At 43.0% G+C, this 18,370-nt stretch overlaps 2 protein-coding genes across 7 annotated transcripts in view; one reads left to right on the forward strand and one right to left on the reverse strand.

Annotated features, from left to right (window-relative positions):
* Positions 1-10,515, forward strand: part of LOC118106253 (transcription initiation factor TFIID subunit 4) — a 90,066-nt gene extending 79,551 nt beyond the window's left edge. For both annotated transcript variants that reach the window (XM_035154652.2, XM_035154662.2), the window contains one exon: positions 7,931-10,515. In XM_035154652.2, coding sequence (XP_035010543.2) covers positions 7,931-8,098 — 168 coding nt within the window. In that variant the 3' untranslated portion in view covers positions 8,099-10,515. The remainder of the gene's footprint in view (positions 1-7,930) is intronic.
* Positions 10,516-11,205: 690 nt separating this feature from the next.
* Positions 11,206-18,370, reverse strand: part of LOC118113378 (BTB/POZ domain-containing protein kctd15) — a 28,861-nt gene continuing 21,696 nt past the window's right edge. For all 5 annotated transcript variants that reach the window (XM_035163112.2, XM_035163085.2, XM_035163076.2 and 2 more), the window contains one exon: positions 11,206-14,727. In XM_035163112.2, the coding sequence (XP_035019003.1) occupies positions 14,569-14,727 (159 nt within the window). In that variant the 3' untranslated portion in view covers positions 11,206-14,568. The remainder of the gene's footprint in view (positions 14,728-18,370) is intronic.

Consider the following 18,370-nt stretch of genomic DNA (forward strand, 5'->3'; position numbering starts at 1 on the left):
ATGGTGAAGGGGCATCTTACTCCACGTTTCCCTGCCCCACATACCCTTACGCCTTCACTGCAACATGTTTGTTAAGAGCCATCACATGCTTAAGTAGCCAAATTAGACGTGGAGTTAATGTGTTAGCTCGTGGAAAAGCTGGTCTGATTTGCCTTGGTTTGTGGGAGGCTGAACAATGTGACAGTATTGTGCTGGGTGTGAGAGCTCTCTGTTGCAGTGAGTCAGTGTGAGGGAAGGCAGGAAGGGGTTAAACAGAAATTGAGCGGGGATGCTGGGGGCAGCAGTGCTGCAGAACATAGCAGTGTTCGTGCGAAGGCAAGTCATTTCCCGAAACACTGCAGACACATGGCCTGCGGCACTCTAAAACCTTTGGAGACCAAAATGGCTTGCAGGAGTTAGAAGTAATAAGGTGTTTTTTTGCCTTCTTTCTCCTTGACTGAAATTCTGCACGGTTGCTATGCATTGCCATGGAGCTGTGTAGCTGTTTTTATGGTTTATGTGGGTATTAAGATGCTCTGCAACTGGCCATTTTTGAGATTTGTTGTTCTTTAGTTGTGAAGCAAATGGAAGTTGTTTGTTTGGAAAGTAATTCCCTAATTTTTTTTTTTTTTGCCATGATCAGAATGCTCGACCTCACTCCCATCTCTTTGTATTTTCCCCTTTTTTTCTCTTTGCAGTACAAAATGACAAATTAAAAGAAGCACATATAAGACTAGTAAAAAAAAACTGGTAAATGTGATACACTGTGCTCCATTTTTTCTAAAAACACAGTCACTGTAGCAGCTTCTTGTTTAGAGTTTACCACAGAAAAGGAACCTGCGATAGGAACAAAGCCGTCTGTGTCGGTGCATGAACCTAAAGCTGTGGTATTAGTCCATCTTGACCTCCCTGATTATCGGTGGACTGAACCAAAACCCTTTTCATCCTCTCCCCTGGTTCTGTTAATCTTTGCTGCCTTGCCTGCTTCAAAGGGAGGCTCCGGCATATAATCTGGGTATGTACATCTGTGAATTATTATTCTAATTCTTTATACGTTTATTAGAGCTGAATAAACTCCACATCAAATACATCACTCGGGCGATGTCAGAAAGCCCGGGGCAAATCAGCCGACATCTGTTAACTCTTTCAAAATGGCCTCATCCAGCATGTCTGTGGGCGTAGAGCAGCGAGAGAAAGGAGAGGCGAGAGAGCGCGAGCGAGAGAGAGAAAGTCTCTGTTGCTGATTAATGGCGGCCGTAGGAGATGCGTTTCAGGCCGAGTGTGGAGATGAAGTGGGTCTGCACTCCCACGGCTGGGCTCCGCACTGTAAACACCGCAAAGGGACGGGGCAACGTTCCCCGACTGAAATGTGGCGTGGAGGAGAACATGTGGGAAAGCTTTGCTTCCTGGCACCTAGTCAGTCAACCAGGCAGTCAGTCAGTCCTTCAGTCAGTAAATTAGTCAGCCAGTCAGTGAGTCAGCCGGGCCCTCAGCCAGTTAGCCAACAAGCCGTTTTTTAGTTAGTCCATCAGTCAGCACATCAGGCAGTCCTTCAGTCATCCAGCATGTACTCCAGTTTGTCTGTCAGGTACTCCTGATGAGAGCACGCCCGTCACGTGTACCTGACTAACCACACGCCTCTTTTTTAAGCGTCTACCAGCCAGTTTGCACTCAGCAAACACAATCATTGCCTGCTACCTGCCAAATTGGTACACAGAATCTCTGACTAGTGGCTGCTGTTAATTTCCACCCTGGCTTTAACTTCATAAAACAGCACCTGGTTCAGCTTTTGCTTCACTTCTTTGTTTAGCTTGTCAACAGTCTGTCTCTGTTGTGCTATATATGTCGTCCTTGCCTGGAGCGCAGACATCAGACTATAAACGGATTTTTTCGGCATCAAAGTCCCAACAACAACAATAGAGTAATGTTGCATCACGAACAGCTTATCTGTTTCTCAACCAACATGGGGCTAGCCTCTATCTTTCAAATATGAATGCTGAGCAATGCTTTTACCCCATGTTGCAGTTTTAGTTGACACAGTGTGTTAGCTGCTGTATCGTACACGTGTCTGTGTGTGTGTGTGTGTGTGTGTGTGTGTGTGTGTGTGTGTGTGTGTGTGTGTGTGTGTGTGTGTGTGTGTGTGTGTGTGTGTGTGTGTGAGATCTCCCACTATGTCTGCAACTTCGGCTGTGAGGAGTTGAGTGCTGAGACAGCAGCTTGGCCCTGTGCAGGGGCCGAGCAGCTCTGTGTGCCTGGCAAAGTGGGCCATTAACCCACCGCCCTGAGGTGTGACCTGGGCCAAATCCAATATTGGCTCCGGCATCAAGGCACAGGTGCCATTCAGGGTTCAAAGCCACAGATCAGCAAGAACCCCAGCACCGCTCCTGCCCCACATCCCTCCCCTCGTTCTCAAAGAATAAAGGACCGAATGTAAATTCCTCAAGACACAGGCATCGCTGCTGCCGCTGCACATTTTGAAAACAAGGAGTCAAAAGCTCGAGTGAGAGAGAGGGTGAAAACATACATTATTAATCAGAAGTGAATTTAGCAAAATACCAATTGTGTGACCTGCCAGAAAATTCTGATTTATTTTCTCTACATATGAGTGTCATAGATGTACTGAACAATGGATGAAGTGTCTAAACATAGTGGATCAGCCATTCCAGTATAGGATAATGTGACTATTCACAATGTGGTTCTGAATGTGTGTGATGTTCAGCAGCATTTCTTCATATGAGCCTCACTGGAATCATGTAACCATGAATTTTGTCACAAAACTAATATATGACCACCCATAAAAATACTGTAGGTACCGTATAATTTTTTAAATACTCACTAGAGCCTCAACTGCATATCAATTCACTGAAAATATAATAGTTCAAGGGGGGGGCTTGAGCCAATCCCGTGTGACGCCAGGTGAGAGGCAGGGTACACCGGTCAGGAACATACAGAGACAAACCATTCATACTAATGTTCAGACCATACGGTCAATTTAAAATCTCCAATTAACCTAATCCCCAATCTGCACGTTTTGTGACTGTGGGAGGACGCCAGAGAAAACCCATGCACATAGAGGGCACACGTGCAGAACTGGGATTCAAACCAGGAACCTTCTTGCTGTAAGGCAGCAGTGCTAACCACCACTGAGAATGAGTGGGCTTGGCGGTTTTTAATGGATTTTATAGACAGTAAGGAAAATAAAGGATAGTGTTAACCTTCTCCTTTAATTTGATATATGTTGTGGATTACCTCTCTATTGGCAAGTTCCATCATTTATAAATAACCTTATTAAAGTTGCTTATATTATGACTACAATACTGGTGACACATGGTTAGAGTTATGTTCAGTTCATGCACACAAGGGGTTATTGACACTGGAGTATTGTATTTGTCTGATAATGTGAGCATGGGCGTAATCTGTCACAGGTCTCTGGTTTTCTTTAGAAGTGTGTCTTTTATTCCATTCTATTGTTTTCCATACACTGTGTTACACTAATTGTCTGCTACACAAAACAGACTCACGGCCCCTGCTCTTGTGTGCATGGACATGTGTTTGTAGAGAGTGAAATAGTGTAAAACAATGTCAGGCCCATTGGCACTTTGTCATGGATTTCAACAGAATGTGGCTGAAGACCAGAGCCAGTGAAGAGGCCTCACTACAGATGAGCCTCTCCTCTCCTCTCCTCTCCTCTCCTCTCCCTCTCTCCTCTCCTCTCCTCTCCTCTCTCCTCTCCTCTGTTTTTCTCTCTGTCCCTGGCTCCAAACAAGTCAAATGTCTGAAGAGATGTATCGAAGTATCCCTGTGCGTTCTGTACGATGGATATGTCATATGACATAATGCCTCCGAGCACCCATCACAGATAAAATGACAGATGCTGTTTTTTGCCTCATGGATCTTTCTTGGCCAAGCTGATTTTGAGACTTTCAGTTCTGCTCTCCTCGTCTCTCTCTCTCTGTCTCTCTCTCTTTGTGCCTCTGCTCTCCTGCTTTTTCTCTTTTTTATTTTCATCCAGCGTAACCTTACAAAGCCTGCCATTTTGTTTTCTCATTGAATTTGTGACACAATGACTGTGTGCTGGCGACAGGGAAAGTGTGGTCGTTGATGTTTCGCTTTCCTTTTTAACTGACACTCAGCCATCTGCTTTAGAGGGATGGGTCTGCATAGATACCAACAACAACATACCGGTGTTTGGGCGGTTCTGTACGTTCAGCACGTGGAGGGCATATAAAGACAGACGGATGAGGAGCGGCTGTGTTGAGTGAATCGCTGGATGAGCGTTGACCTTTCTGCCTGTGTTTGGATCACTTAAGGCTGCCCCGGTGCCTGAAAGGAACGAGGCATTCTGGGAGCTGTGGCACACTACCTGTGCGGTAATGTCTGCCTGTACTCCCATCATCTCCACTGTGGCCCTGGCACCATACCCAACACTGCCCGCCTGTGGCGACTACTGCCCATCCGTCCAGGTGGATGGATGGCTTTGATTGGTAAAATCTGTGGCCCTGTCGCCGGGCTCGCTTGTGAGTGGCAGTAATTGGCATGGCAGTAGGCAGGCCCATCTTTCACATGTGGTCAGCCATGATTGACCTGATAAGGCCGGGGTCGCCCCCCCCCCAAAGTGAGGGTCTGGTGTGCCCCAGGGTGACGAGGAGCTGGCTGTACTGGCTGCCTCAACCCGACTCCCTCCCAGCACGTCAGTATGACTGACCGGAGGTGGTGGATGTCGTCGAGGTAAGTTTGTGGGAACAGCGGCCTGGCAATCGTCACTCGTCATCCCGTGTCCCGGGGTCAGAGAGTGTACAGAGGGAAATTTGAGACAAGGCATCGTCATACAGTGTACACAAAGACAAGCATATGAGGGGGCGGGTGCTGTTGAGACTTCAGTTTGGTTCTTGCTTCATACGCATCATATGTTTGCAATTAAGGCCTGTCTGTGCTGTGTGTTTACAGAGTGGTGCAATCAATGTAATTGTGAGAGGGTGTTCCTGACTGGAATGTCTGTCTTATTTCTCTCTGCCTGGGTTCAAGTGGGCACTTGCTGGATTTGTTTCCCAGTGTTTCTCATTTACAAATGTAAATGCAACTCTTGATTTGTATCAGCCTCTGTATACTCTCCCTTTTTTATCGTTCTCGTTTTTCCTGGATCAAATACAAACAACAAGGGCTCCATTTCAGAGTGGGACGTCAGCTCAGATCTATGTCAGCAGCGTTGTTTACTTAGAGGGAAAATCTGTTCATATTTCGGGGGATGTAAAGAGCCATAAAACACACTTAAATAAAAATGATGCTTTCCTTTGCTGTCGGAGCTCGTTGCCAGTGTTTTTTCTCAGTCTCGTGTTCTGCCAGTTTAGAAAAGTCTAAGAGCACTCAGCTGCACCTGAAGATCTGGACGTTATTAGTGCGTCTTTTTGATCTTCTTATTGCTGCTCTGCCAGAGGGATTATTTTTCCAAATAGGAGGTGTATATTTGTTTAGAGGACACAGCATTGATATTGTCATTGTGTTTGCCATTCAACATTAATTACTTCATTTAGTGAATGGATAACATAATGTTGCTTACTCTTTAGGAGTTTCAGGGGTAAACAGCGTTGCAGCCAAATCCAATAAAATTGAAGTAAGTGGGGACCACTTCTTCAAACGTAAAAAAACAAACAGAAAAGGCCTCCATACTGCTCCTGTGGTGTCGTCCAAGTGTCCGTAAGCCATTCAGACATTTGACAAATTTGACTTGAAACGGTGTAATTGACAGCGTTAAGAGTCGGATTTGAATGTCGGGGCTGACACCACTGGAGCAGTATGGAGGCATTTCATTTTTTTTTCTGTTGTTTTATTAAGTCTGAAGAAGAGGTCACCAGTTACTTCAATTATATTGGATTTAGCTTCAACGCTGTTTACCCCTGAAACTGCTAAAGTGTTTTGTGGACTCAAAAGTTCACCCACCCCTCCATCGGCATAGCGGTGAGTAGATAATGAGGGAATTTTCATTTTTCTGTGAACTATCCCTTTAACACTGTTGTGTTTTGCCATGGAAAATTTCCTTTCTGCTGTGGCACTGAGACAAACATCCCTTTAATCACTCAAGACAAAATAAGTACAAATTCTTAGGAACACAGGAAAGGAGAAAATCCAGTTAATGAAACCCGAACAAAATATTAGTAATTTAATGCTTCAATGAAGTGCATACTTATTTAAGCTTTCAGTTCACAAGAAAACACATGAAGAAACATAAAAATACATTCATTCATTCATTAGTCAAACTGTCTTTGAGGGTCATGGTCAACTGACATTGGGCGAGAGGCAGGCTACATCCTGGACAGGTCACCAGTCTGTTGCAGGGTCAACATACCACATACAAAGATACACTTATTTAAATAAAGTGAGGTCAGAAAGTTCAGAGGGTTTATAATACTGTGGGTAACTTTAGCAGTAAGTTTACACACAGTAAATGTGACCTCTGCCTTTAACCCCTTCCTGGTCGGAACACACACACACACGACACACACACTAGGAGCACTGACCACACACACCCAGTGGGAATGGTGGGCGGCCATGCTGGTTAGTTGCCTTGCCCTAAGGCACTTCAGCCGTAGATGTTGTTCATTTACTCCCTCCCCCATCAAAATGTCTTCCCGGAAGTCCAGGGATTCACACTGGTGACCTTCCCTGTCCCAAGCCCACTCCTGTAACCTATAGCTGGAAAATTCGGTTCTGTCACTGGTTAGTTCCAAGGTTTGTTAACAGTGTTGCAAGAGTTTTTGAAATTAATTTCATCATCTCCTTGTCTGTGAGAATTTTAGAATTGGATAGACACAAGACAAAGTTTACAGTCATGCTAGAGAGTCTGTGAGGTGCTGTAGCTAAATGCAAACATCATACATAACATACATAACATACTGATGCCAAGCAGGTGTATTTTGAATATGTTCACTTTATTGGTGTAGTGTGTTGGCATGCTAACATGCAACAACTAGCACAAAACAAATAAAAAAAGAGGATGATGAGAATGTGATTGTTTTTTAGGTTGTTTACACATTTACATATTTATGTGCAGGTCAAATTTGAGCTGGGGAAGGAGCTAAAAGTTACAGACTTAGAATTACAATTCATCCACGGAAACATAAATGCCTCTGCCAAATTCCATGGTAATCCATCCAGCAGCGGTTCAGACATATCACCAAACAATCCAACCTTGTGGCACTGCTTGAGGAAAAATCAGGGGATCGCCAAACTTTTTAGGATTCTTCATCTGGGAACGATCAACGTCAACATGTAATGGTGATCCATCAAATAGTGGTCAATTAGTCCAGCTAGGTCATTCTCGACCAGTGATGGACCTGCTGGCAGATGGACATCCCCAGTCAGGAGGCAATTTGTCAGGGAATAAGGGCGGGGTGCAATTCCCTTTAAACCCAAATCATCAAAAATTCATCCCCCTTGACCACCTGTCGATTGAGCCATCCCCTATGAGAGACACAGACACACTAACTGTCTGTCACAGTCAGATTGACCATCAGCAGCACTGGGAGAAATCGGCTGCCATTAAATGATCCATAAGTATTTTACCATCTTCGGCAGGCCGACAGGATTCAGCATAAATTCTATAGACAGAGCCATGACTTAAAATCTAGTAATTTTGTGATATTTATGGAAATGAAAAAAGAGCTGAAAATTCATCTCCCCTTAAACCTTGGACCTTTTGGTTGGTTCAGTAGAATTTGTCAAAGTGATGCCGTTTGTCTGCTTGGCCTCGGCCAGCTACCTGGCACTGTTTGCTGTAGAAAAGCCATTTTGCTGCTGCCAAAAACAAGCTAGCAATAGGTTGATGGATGGTCAAATTTTGAAAAGTGCAAAAGTGAAACTATTGGCATTTTTTGTTATATAAGTATTGAAAACTGTTACAGTTTCCTGAATGAATTCCTCCATCTCACCTTTTGACCCCTTCCTTTGTCTCCAGGTTTCAGGCAGCACGGCGGGGTCCCCAGCCAGCTCCTCCGTCCCGTCCACCTCATCACGTCAACGGCAACGCATCACCCGCGTCAACCTCAGGGACATCATTTTCTACATGGAGCAGGAGAGAGAGACCGCCCACTCCCTCCTCCTTTACCGTGCTCTGCTCAAGTAGCCTCAGCTCCGCTCAGCACCCACCTCAACCTCCTCCTCCTCCTCCTTCCCAGCCACGTGCCTTCAGATCAGGTCTAATGTTACAGCTCTGTGTCTCCATATGTACTGTAGTGATGTTTGATGTAGCGTTTAATAAGAAAGAAGAGAGAGAGACAAAAAAAAACATACAAAAATAAAACAGTTGTTCTGTGTCTTCTCTGTTTAGCCTCACGGTGTGTAGTTTGATCATTCAGTTTTAAGACCATATTTAAATTCTTTCTGTTGAAGGATTTGTTAGAGGAACAATGTTTTTGTGTCGCAGGACTAGACACAGAACATATTCCACGTATGTTGGGTATTTATTTGACGTCACTGGCAGTAGCTTCGATGATCCACCTCAAGGGAAGGATTGTTTTGAAGGAGAGAAGAGAATTACAGTATGTTAGCACCTCGATACAGCCTACGATATTCTCCACGAGCTATTTGTTGAACGTATGTTGTTCAATAAATGTAGTTCAGCTGAAATCAATAAATGAGCCTTTTCCAGATTTCCTGCACGGAGACATCATTTTTCAAACATTAAGATTCCAAATAACAGCATCGCGATCAAGTTCTTTACGTGTAAATAGTTCTTTTTGAATTATTTAACGGCATGTATAATTTTAACACATGTACGCTTTGTAAGAAAAAGGAATAACCCATGTGGCAGTAGTATAAAAATCTGATGTTTTGTAAAACCATGTGCTTTGATTGACTCACATTTCGAAATTTCACTCAATTACACCTGTTGTGTATTTGCTATAGACGCAAAGGTCATTAAACAAAGCCACAGTCTGCACTATGACACCTGTTTGAGAAGGTGTGTTTTGGTTCTGAGAGGTTTATATTGCAGGTGTTGTTGTGAAACATTTGTTTATCTTTCCCTCTCGTTGTTCTGTCTGCACATTAATGCTGTTTGAAAAAAGACTTGAGTCATTCTCATGGGGAGAATTCAGGCCCTATTGAAGAAAAACTAAATTTGTAGATATGGAAAATAATGTTGCAGTATTACGAGAATAATGTTGTAATTGAGAATAAAGTCGTAATATAACAAGAGTGAAGAAAAAAGAGGCAACTTCCTCAAAGACCATATGGTTCTTTCTTTGGAGTGGACAGTTTCTTTTACAATTGTTTCAAAGTCCTGATACCGATGATAATGTGGTGCTGATGAGCCAAAAGAACTGTGCTATTTTGTTATTTGTGAAACTAATGTGTAACTTAACAAGATGCTGTCCTCATTTTAAAGCAGGTAACGGGCGGATCTTCTGATATTTCCCCTGTAATCACGTAGCCTAAAATAATGACTTTATTCTTGAAATGTTACGACTTTATTCTCAAAATCTCAGATTATTTCCCCCTTTAAATGGCCCTAATGCTCTGTCGTACCTGGAGCCCTCTTTAGCGCCCTTCCACTTTAATAACGACTGAATGTCGAAGCTAGATCATGAAGAATTGTAGTGCACAGCCCTTACACTAATTTGTATTTTGATGCAAAGTTAAATATCACAGTTGTATAGTAAAGTGTAACTGGAAAAATGCAGTTGAATGACTCCAGTCTAAAACTGATTTATATGTTTCCCATTTCTTTCTCTCTTTGTGTCACTGATGGAAGAGAGGAGTAATGCCTGGTTTTTACATGTTGTCCTGCATTGTCGCCTTGTTCATTATTTTTTACAATCCTTATTGTGTTTTACGTAATATTGTCCAGTATGTTTCTGTTTGTTTCTATTTAACTAAATATCTCGGCCTCTATGCAGCTTTTCTTGTCATATTGAAATTTATTTAAATATGGTTGACATTTGGAACAATTGTTGTGCAATGTACATTTTGACAGCACTTTTTTTTATACCTATTTTATCTGACAACTGAAAGCTGTCACTGTATAATAGCAAAGAAATGACCGATAAAGGAAAAACAGTATTGCCAGTTTCTGTCAAAAGACACTTATTTTTAAACAATTAATATATGAATATTTCTTGGTTTTCTTTATTTTTTTTATTTTTTTGGAATTGGCTGTTATTCTTAACACGTTTTCATAAATTTGATCTCCGATATACCATGTTTTAAAAGCAAGCACAACAAGGATTGTTGAGATTTGAAATTATTTTAATAATGGTTTCTATGGTTTCTTGTGGTTTCACAGGAGGACATTTCTACTACTACTACTACTACAGCTTTTTAGCCAAAATATTAGGACTGATGTAATTAGACAGAGGAAATAACATTTCATTATAAGAATGATTTGTAAATATTGTTTACAAAACTGTGTTTATTAGAACCACGTTATTTTTGGTAAACTCTTGTACATATCTTGAGAATTTCCTGTTTGTGTGAAAAAAACATTACTTATGTATTTGTACCTATTTTGTAAAGGAATAAATAAGCTGTTTACTAAACTGAGCAGATTTTGACGTTGTGCATATCTTCTTCAGCTAAAATCAAGTAGGTGGGAATCTTTGTAAGAAATTCAAAAGATGTGAACTCTAGTCTAAAATGATTTAATAGCCAAGCAATGTGCCCCGCTGTTCATTCCTTACTCTTCAAAAGAAAAAATGATCTGTTATGTTTTTGCAGACAGGTTTTACCAAAGTCAACGACTAATTCAGCCTGCTTCATTTCCATTTCTAACATTGCACATGCTAAGTACAAACTGAGTTAAGCGCTGCTGCTCAACTATGGAAAGTCCCCCTAGGTTTCTGCTGCTAATTAAGCAGAAGCATTTTTGAAAAGACCAAACCGTTTAACTCAGTGCAAAATATTGGGGTTTGGGAGCATATTGTTTTTTACATTTTTTTTTTAGATCTTGGCCTGTTCCTCAGTTCCTCTGGAGCTTTAAACAGCTGATCTCGATTCAGTAGAGTACATTAGGCTGCGGAGCCTCATCCGGCTTCATTAGTACAATTACAGGACGCTGGGTTCAACCTCCCGAATACGTCAACCATAAATGTTTTTCAAGCTGGCTTCATCCGCGACAAACCCACCAGCAGGACAAGGAAAAATTCAGCATGATCAAATCAAAGCTGCTCAAACCAAGTCTTGTCCTTCCCTTTTTTTAAGGATAATGAAACAACACAGGTGCAATGAGACGCATCAGATTTACAGTACATCCTTTTATTATCGCAAATATGCAAGAAAAGTCAAATGGAGACACTGTAAATGAACACATGCCCTTTAATACCACAGTCTAATTGTTTTTAAACACTTTAAATAATATACATTTGCACCTTATTATACCCTTTGAAATGTTTTTAATTCATATGTACACAATGTAATGCTTTGAATTCTTTTCATTCTTTTTCGTGGAGAGGACTAAAGAGGTCTCTTAAAAACACGAGGGTCCCGTGAAACCCAAGAGTCTCGATAATTCAATTTACAATAACTGTACAACTGACCTGCCTCGGAGGTGGTGTGAATACCATGTGGACTGGCTGAACACTGGCCAGTACCATCTGGGAGAAAAAAAGGGGGGGCGCGTGTGTGAACATGTCTTGGAAGTTTCCAGTCCTGTCAAGTTTGACTAGTTAGCGTGCCGTTTATACTCTGAGTCCCTGGTTTGTTAGCACAAACACAGAAACTCACACCTGCCATCTTTGTTCCCGGTCACTTATGTTTTCATTCAAAAATGCACAACTTCTCAGCTAAAAGCCCATTCTGTGATTTGAAAATGCCACATCAGTAAGAAAATAGGCCTTCGTTCGCTCCTCCCTGAAAAAGAAAACTGTAATTCTTGCAGATGGGAGGTTTTAGCATAGCATGGATTTCTTTCATCGAGAGCTAACCCAGATGAGTTTCCACACCTCGTATAAACTGGATGAAAGATGTCAGGTTCGGCCCGAGCCAAGTCGCCTGGCTGCATGGTGTGTTCTGAGTGTGCCCAGATTTGACTCATCAGTTTGTTTGGCTTTTGTTGTGGTGTGGTCCGGTGAGCCACAGCATCACAGGGCGTTTTAAGAAACCAGGGCATGGGGATGACACAGCAGCAGGGGGTACAAGCCTGAGTCTCTACTGGCACCACTGAGCCGGGAGCCTTCGGGCAGGCAGAGGGGGGCGAGGAGCGCTGTGAAGAGCCCAACATGCCTCGGCACATGAAAGGCCTGGTTGACCATTCCCTTTGAGGCGACTGTATGCAAAGGCGCAGGCCACTGGCAGGTCAGAACAAAGATGGGCTTGATTGTGAGAGAGAGAAAGAGAGAGACCCCCAGGGAGGAGTGCACAGGACTGGGAGCTACACTTACTCTGAGCTCATCTTTATCCACTCATTGGCCTTGTTTAATCAGCCGCCATCCGCAGAGAGCAGATATGAGGACAACATGGTCAGAGGAACTACTGCCCATTTTTAATGAACAACTAGTTTATAAACACAAACCCCCAGTTTAACTCAAACAACTGCCAGCGCCCACAAAGATCAGAATGAGCTTCTGTTTTTTTTTTTTTGTGTGTTTTTTTTCTATCTCTCTGTCTTTTGGAATGGAAGAAACAGCATCTGTAAGTTACACACAAATATAAAGCATGAAAACTTGGCCTTTCTTGTTGCTGTCTTTGATCCAGAAATGTTGAGAATAAGACCAAAAGAATGAGAGGAGGATCGAGTAAATGCCGCCCACTTGCCTCTTTGTGAACAACACGCAGATGCTAGGAGTACAGTTCACTTGGGGTTCTGCCACGCATACATGTGAAGAACCACTGAAATAATCTTGGCTTAGAAGTGACAATATACTGAAAAAACAAACAGGGACGTTGTCTCTCAAACTTGAAGATGCTGTGAGCTATCCTCAACAAACCTGTCAAGACCGGAGGCCGACAGGAAAGAATGTGGGCAGCCTTCATACACGTCTGAATAATGCATTGTGTCACCTTTTAGCTATAAATTGTAAAAAAGAGATGACGTCTTTATGTTTGTACAATCAACAGAATTGGCACCACTTCTGCTTTGGTACCTACAGTATTCGTTCTCTTGGACATTTTGCCTTTGGGTAAAGTTTTAGTGTCCTTGGCGTGGCACTGGTCTCTGGGATCAAACAAGTGTTGTTTTAAGGGAGCGGGGCAGGACAGCTATGTAGGTAACGTTTAAGTGCAAAAAAACAGTAAAAGCATTTAGAGTACATCTCTTGCTGATCACGAGACATACTGGTAAACGTCAACTTTCCACGTTGGTCCTCAAGTCTTTAACATTCTATCCCATCAGAGCTGCAGTACACTTTGAGCGTGTGCAACTTCAACCTGAATTTTATATTCACCAACCTTCTTAAGTTTCTGCTAAATACGAACAAATATCTGTGCCCGTGTGAGAAAATCCGATCAGTGACCCGAGATATGTTTTTAGGGCAAATAAGCACAAATTCCGGAGCACTTTTTTATGTGTGCTACACATTTGACTATAAACAATGTCGAAAACATCCAGGTTCTCTTCCATCACCGTTTGAACAATGGGACTTTTCCCGGCTCTGAATGCATTGCCAGGCAGATCGCTTTAGCCACATAGCCCGGAGACATCTGAGTTTCTGCAGCGACTGCCAAGAAATGCTCCCTCACAAGCTCTCGAAGCCTAATGAATACAATGTTCATACATCCTTCATATTGGAGAAAGGAAAAAAGAGACATTAAAAATAATCCTATTAATAATAATTGTTTACACCATGTCATGATAAGAACAGCAAAAAGAGCAAGAAGAACATACTTTAGAAACAACAATGAGAAATTGTAATAAACAATCAGTTTGGCAAATCGATGCTGTTTTTGGCGAGGCCCTGGCCTCTTCAGCCCGGCCTGTGGGGGGGTGCGGTGGGACGGAGTCGGGGGTCGCGGGGCTCTTGGAAACTTGGGCTTGTCAAGGGATTCGCAAAATCAGATTATGTCTTCTTTCTGTCCTCCATAAAAAGCGTCCTGTCTGCCAAAGCTTTCTTGTTCCACAGCAGGCCACACTTGTCACCAATCAGACAAGACATGGACCTCACACACACACGCAGAACTGGATGACACTGGTGAAGGGGGGCAGCGGGTGAGTGTGTCAGTGTGTGTGTTGAGAAGCTTGGTGGATGGAGGCTCACAGAGGGGGGAGAACTTTGTTTCCCCTCGGAAGGTTCAGGACACCTTTTTGTTTAAGAAGATGAGGGAAAAATCAACCAGTCATGGTGCTGAAATGGTTTAAGTGTGCTGCTGTTGAGTCTATTTGTGGTTGTTGCTGTTTTCATCACAGTCCCAGATTCTTTGGGCGTTATAATCAAAAACTTTTGTTGCTGATGCTTTTTTTCCCTTTGTTTGGTTCTACATTCCCCTTCGAGTTCTGCAGGGCTAGCGAGGTTAGAAAGCCTCTGCTAATACTTCGGTATGCTTGGGGGTGGTTGTGGTCCTGATGGGGCACGGAAGGGGCAGGAATAGGCAGGGTGGGGCGGTGTGAGAAGATTCATGGAGTAAGGGGGGGTTGTGTTTCGGCAGTCCCTCTCCCAGAATGCTCTAGTCCAGGGGTTCCTGTTTTATCCTGATGGGCGTGTTGATGGACAGACTCCGCCGGTCCTCGCGACACAACACGTACTCACTGAACTGGGATGAGTCCACGCCGCCTCCGCATGACGCCGCCACGCTGAAACCTTTCTGGAAGAGACGCTCCATAACCTGAGGGGAGGGGACAGAGGAAGAGAAGGACATTAATAACAGAAGCTCTAACTGAGTAGTACTGATCATAGACTGGAAGGAAAGAAGGAGAATTCATCTCCACTTCCTGCTCGTATCCAGAAACGAAGCTAAAATATCACAGATATGAGCGCAGCCATTTTGAACCAGAGCGAGGGATCAATCTAAAAGCCCGACGATAAAAATGCTCGATCATTCACAAGCCAGTCTCAGTTTTCAATTGTGAAATTAGCACATAAACAAACATCAGTGTGATAAAACCTAAAATGACAGAAACCATCTTTGAGCAAAACTTATTTTATGTGTATTTTGACTTTTAGATTGGTCCATTTCCCAACCATTAACATGGAGGAGGTAGGGTTTATGATCTATACTGGTGGTGATCAAGACAGTTTGGCTTCACTTTTCAGGAGCCGTCATGCCGTCCATGTTTATATGAAGTCTGTGGTACTGATAAAAATACAGGTTCCATGTTTCATACTGTTTTGAAGGTAAAGTTTGACATTTTAGAATAATACACTTATGCAGAAAGTGAGTGTGCTAAATGTGAAGCTATTGCTAGCAGCTGCATAACTTAGCAAATGGTTGATTTGTAGTTATTAATTGCTACAGTTTTATTTTCAATAAATGATTATCTGTAAAAAAACTCTTAGATGCTGTTGCAGGTTTTTTGATATACAGCACATGCATCCTTTCTCCGAACATCAACCTCAGATCTTCATTAGTCTCAACATGCACCATGTGTCATTAACCCTCCACCCTCCTCCAATCATACGTAGCGATGGAGCGAAACCAGGGGGCACTCCGACATCACACCACCTCTGCAATATTCATACTGCATGCGCTGGATTGGCAACTGAACCGAGGGCATGAGGCCCAAAGGGCTGAGGAGAGCGGAGAGCGAGCGAGGTGTGTTAAGGGGCTGAGTGGAGCTCAGCTTGGTGATTACTGGAGCCCCTAATTTGAGTAATGAGGGCTAGGGTGAGAGGAGGAGTGAGGTCCGTGAGCGAGGGAGAGACGACGTGTGGGGAATGAGGATGCAGAGTTTCTCGGTGAGGACAAAGTGTTGGAGCTGCAGGGAGAGAACAGGGGACGTGGATGCATGTTAGCCCCTAAAATTCGGGGCATTGAAACTCACTTTGGTGAACTCCAGCATCACTTTTCTCTTCTCATCCACTATAATCCTTGTGGGATGTTTTGTGTATTTTTTGTAGGGGGTATATCTAAATCCCAGTTAGAGGAGTGCTGTGTGTTTACTTATTCCCCGTCCTTTTAATGGAGTGAGCAGTGCATGGAAATGAAAGGTCTCGCCGAGGGCTAACCCTCCTGCCAGATACAGAGCCAGAGAAGTTCACGCAAAACAGATTGCTTTCTCACACATGCACATACAAATACACACACATTCATGGCAAAGGATGACCTCTCTAATTACAGGGGCGAGGGGCCCCATTCCAGGACTAAAGAGGGGGTACTTAGGCCATTGAAGGACTGCAGCCTCCCCTGACTGGAGATTAGCACAACCCAGAGGGGCAGAAAAATCACACAAATAAACACACAGAGTTATCGTATGTTCATAAAATACACTCTTACAATTGAAAATAATAACACACATTCACAAAGAACGTGATGAGCAGACCTGATGACCCCCACCTCAAACGCACACATCCTGATGTGCTAGCACACAGGACCAAAAGTTAGCCAACACACCCCCCCCCTGCACTTCTCATCCTCCGGCCATACGACGACGACAAACTCTGTAATTTGTGAGACAGAAGTGGTGGCAGACAGCTGATGTTGAGGATGGCTAATTAAGAGACCTGCCCAAGCATCAAACACTCCCAAATCCATGGCAGACGACAGAGGAGCCTAACGATTATGGAAATGATATTACATTGCCGTCTTTGATCATTGCATCACATTGCATTTTTCCTCATCATCTCTTAACGCATGTGGGACTCTGTCATGTTCGGCAATGAATTTGGTCACAGAGGAGGATGGCCTGATCAATAAAGATAGTCTGAAAACACTTTTATCATTAGCGCACGGCAACACAAAAGACTTAAGGATATTATTACAGATAGTTGTAACAGGCTCAGGGATACTGTAATGACTATAAGAAGCCCCCCCCCCAAAAAAAACTTCACATTCAGTTTGACACAGTGAATTAGTGCCACAGGGGAATAAACAATACACTGAATAATTAAGATGTATCCAAGCAATAGGTCTCAATGTCCACAGGACAATGTCCTGAAATCAATCCCAGCTGAAAACAGAAAGTAATGCAGCCTCTTCAAAAGCTGAAACATGTCCTGGTGGCTCAGTTTAGTGCTACATACTTGTGACCGCAGGCTCTCAGATCCCAGCTTATGTTGTACTTCTGCAGATTTCCCTGCTAACTTTCCTGACTCACTTGAGCGAAACCAAAACAAAATATTCGAACAGTGAGTTGCATGTGAGCGAGCGGATTGGTTGGAGTCTAATTCCAAGCATGATTATTTCCATGAAATGGAATTATTGCTAGTTAGCTGCCTTCGTATCTTTTTTTTCTTCCACGTACACTGTTATAAACTTAAAGACGACCTACCCTCAATCCGGTATTGCTGTGACATGCTTATTATATATATATATATATATTAAATATATATATATATATATATATATATTAAATATATATATATATATATATATATATATATATTAAATATATATATATCACTGCAATTATAAAAAAATAAAAAGACTGAAATCAGAATACACACAGAAGGTAGGACAACTCTTTATCGACTCAGTAACACATTACCAAAGTTTGCTATCCTTCCCTGAACTTGATCACTTCATCTTGTCTTTTCCTGTCTGTGTGATGGAAGCAGAAGCTGAACAAAAGCTTCTCCTCACCCACTTCATCCCCACTGATCCCTAAACATCTGAAACATAATAAACCATTCTCACTGTTGCAGGGTCGACTTGACTGCACAGGGATCTGCCCCCCAAACACACGCACACACATACAATTTAACATATAAACATCTCTCTGTGCTGCCACTCAATCTGGGGTCGCCATGGGGACCCCAGATGAGGAGGCGATACATCAGCCTCACTCCTCTCACCTCCCAGCTCTGTATGTTCCCTACACAGTGAAAGATGGCAGGGCAGGAATCAAAGTAGATGAGTCTCAGGGCTGGAAACCAGAGCACACTGTAATATTGATGGCTACCGGAGCACGCACACACACACACACACACACACACACACACACTTGCTACAGCTCTCAGGAGGTGCTGGAAGATACTTGCTCCTTGTGGCACAGGGCTCAGGGTTGATTGACACGTATGACACACACACACTGGAGCATGTGATGGGCGCTACACTCAGGGGGTCGCTTGTGTTTAACTATGCACGCACTTTCATATGTGACAAGGAGCGCTAACTGCAATCTCTGCTTATCTCAAGCATCTGGCATAAAACAGATGAGAAGCTCCAACTCTTTCTAATTCTCTGAGCCATCTGCCAGCATTTTTTTTTTTTTTTAAATCACAAACGACGAAAACTATTTGACATTTTAATATATTCTTAAAGTATCTGCAGCACTTTGTCAAGTTGCAGCGTTTGTCGAAATCACAAGACT

This window comes from Hippoglossus stenolepis, chromosome 1 (genome assembly GCF_022539355.2).
Source record: "Hippoglossus stenolepis isolate QCI-W04-F060 chromosome 1, HSTE1.2, whole genome shotgun sequence".
Taxonomy (NCBI): Eukaryota; Metazoa; Chordata; class Actinopteri; order Pleuronectiformes; family Pleuronectidae; genus Hippoglossus; species Hippoglossus stenolepis.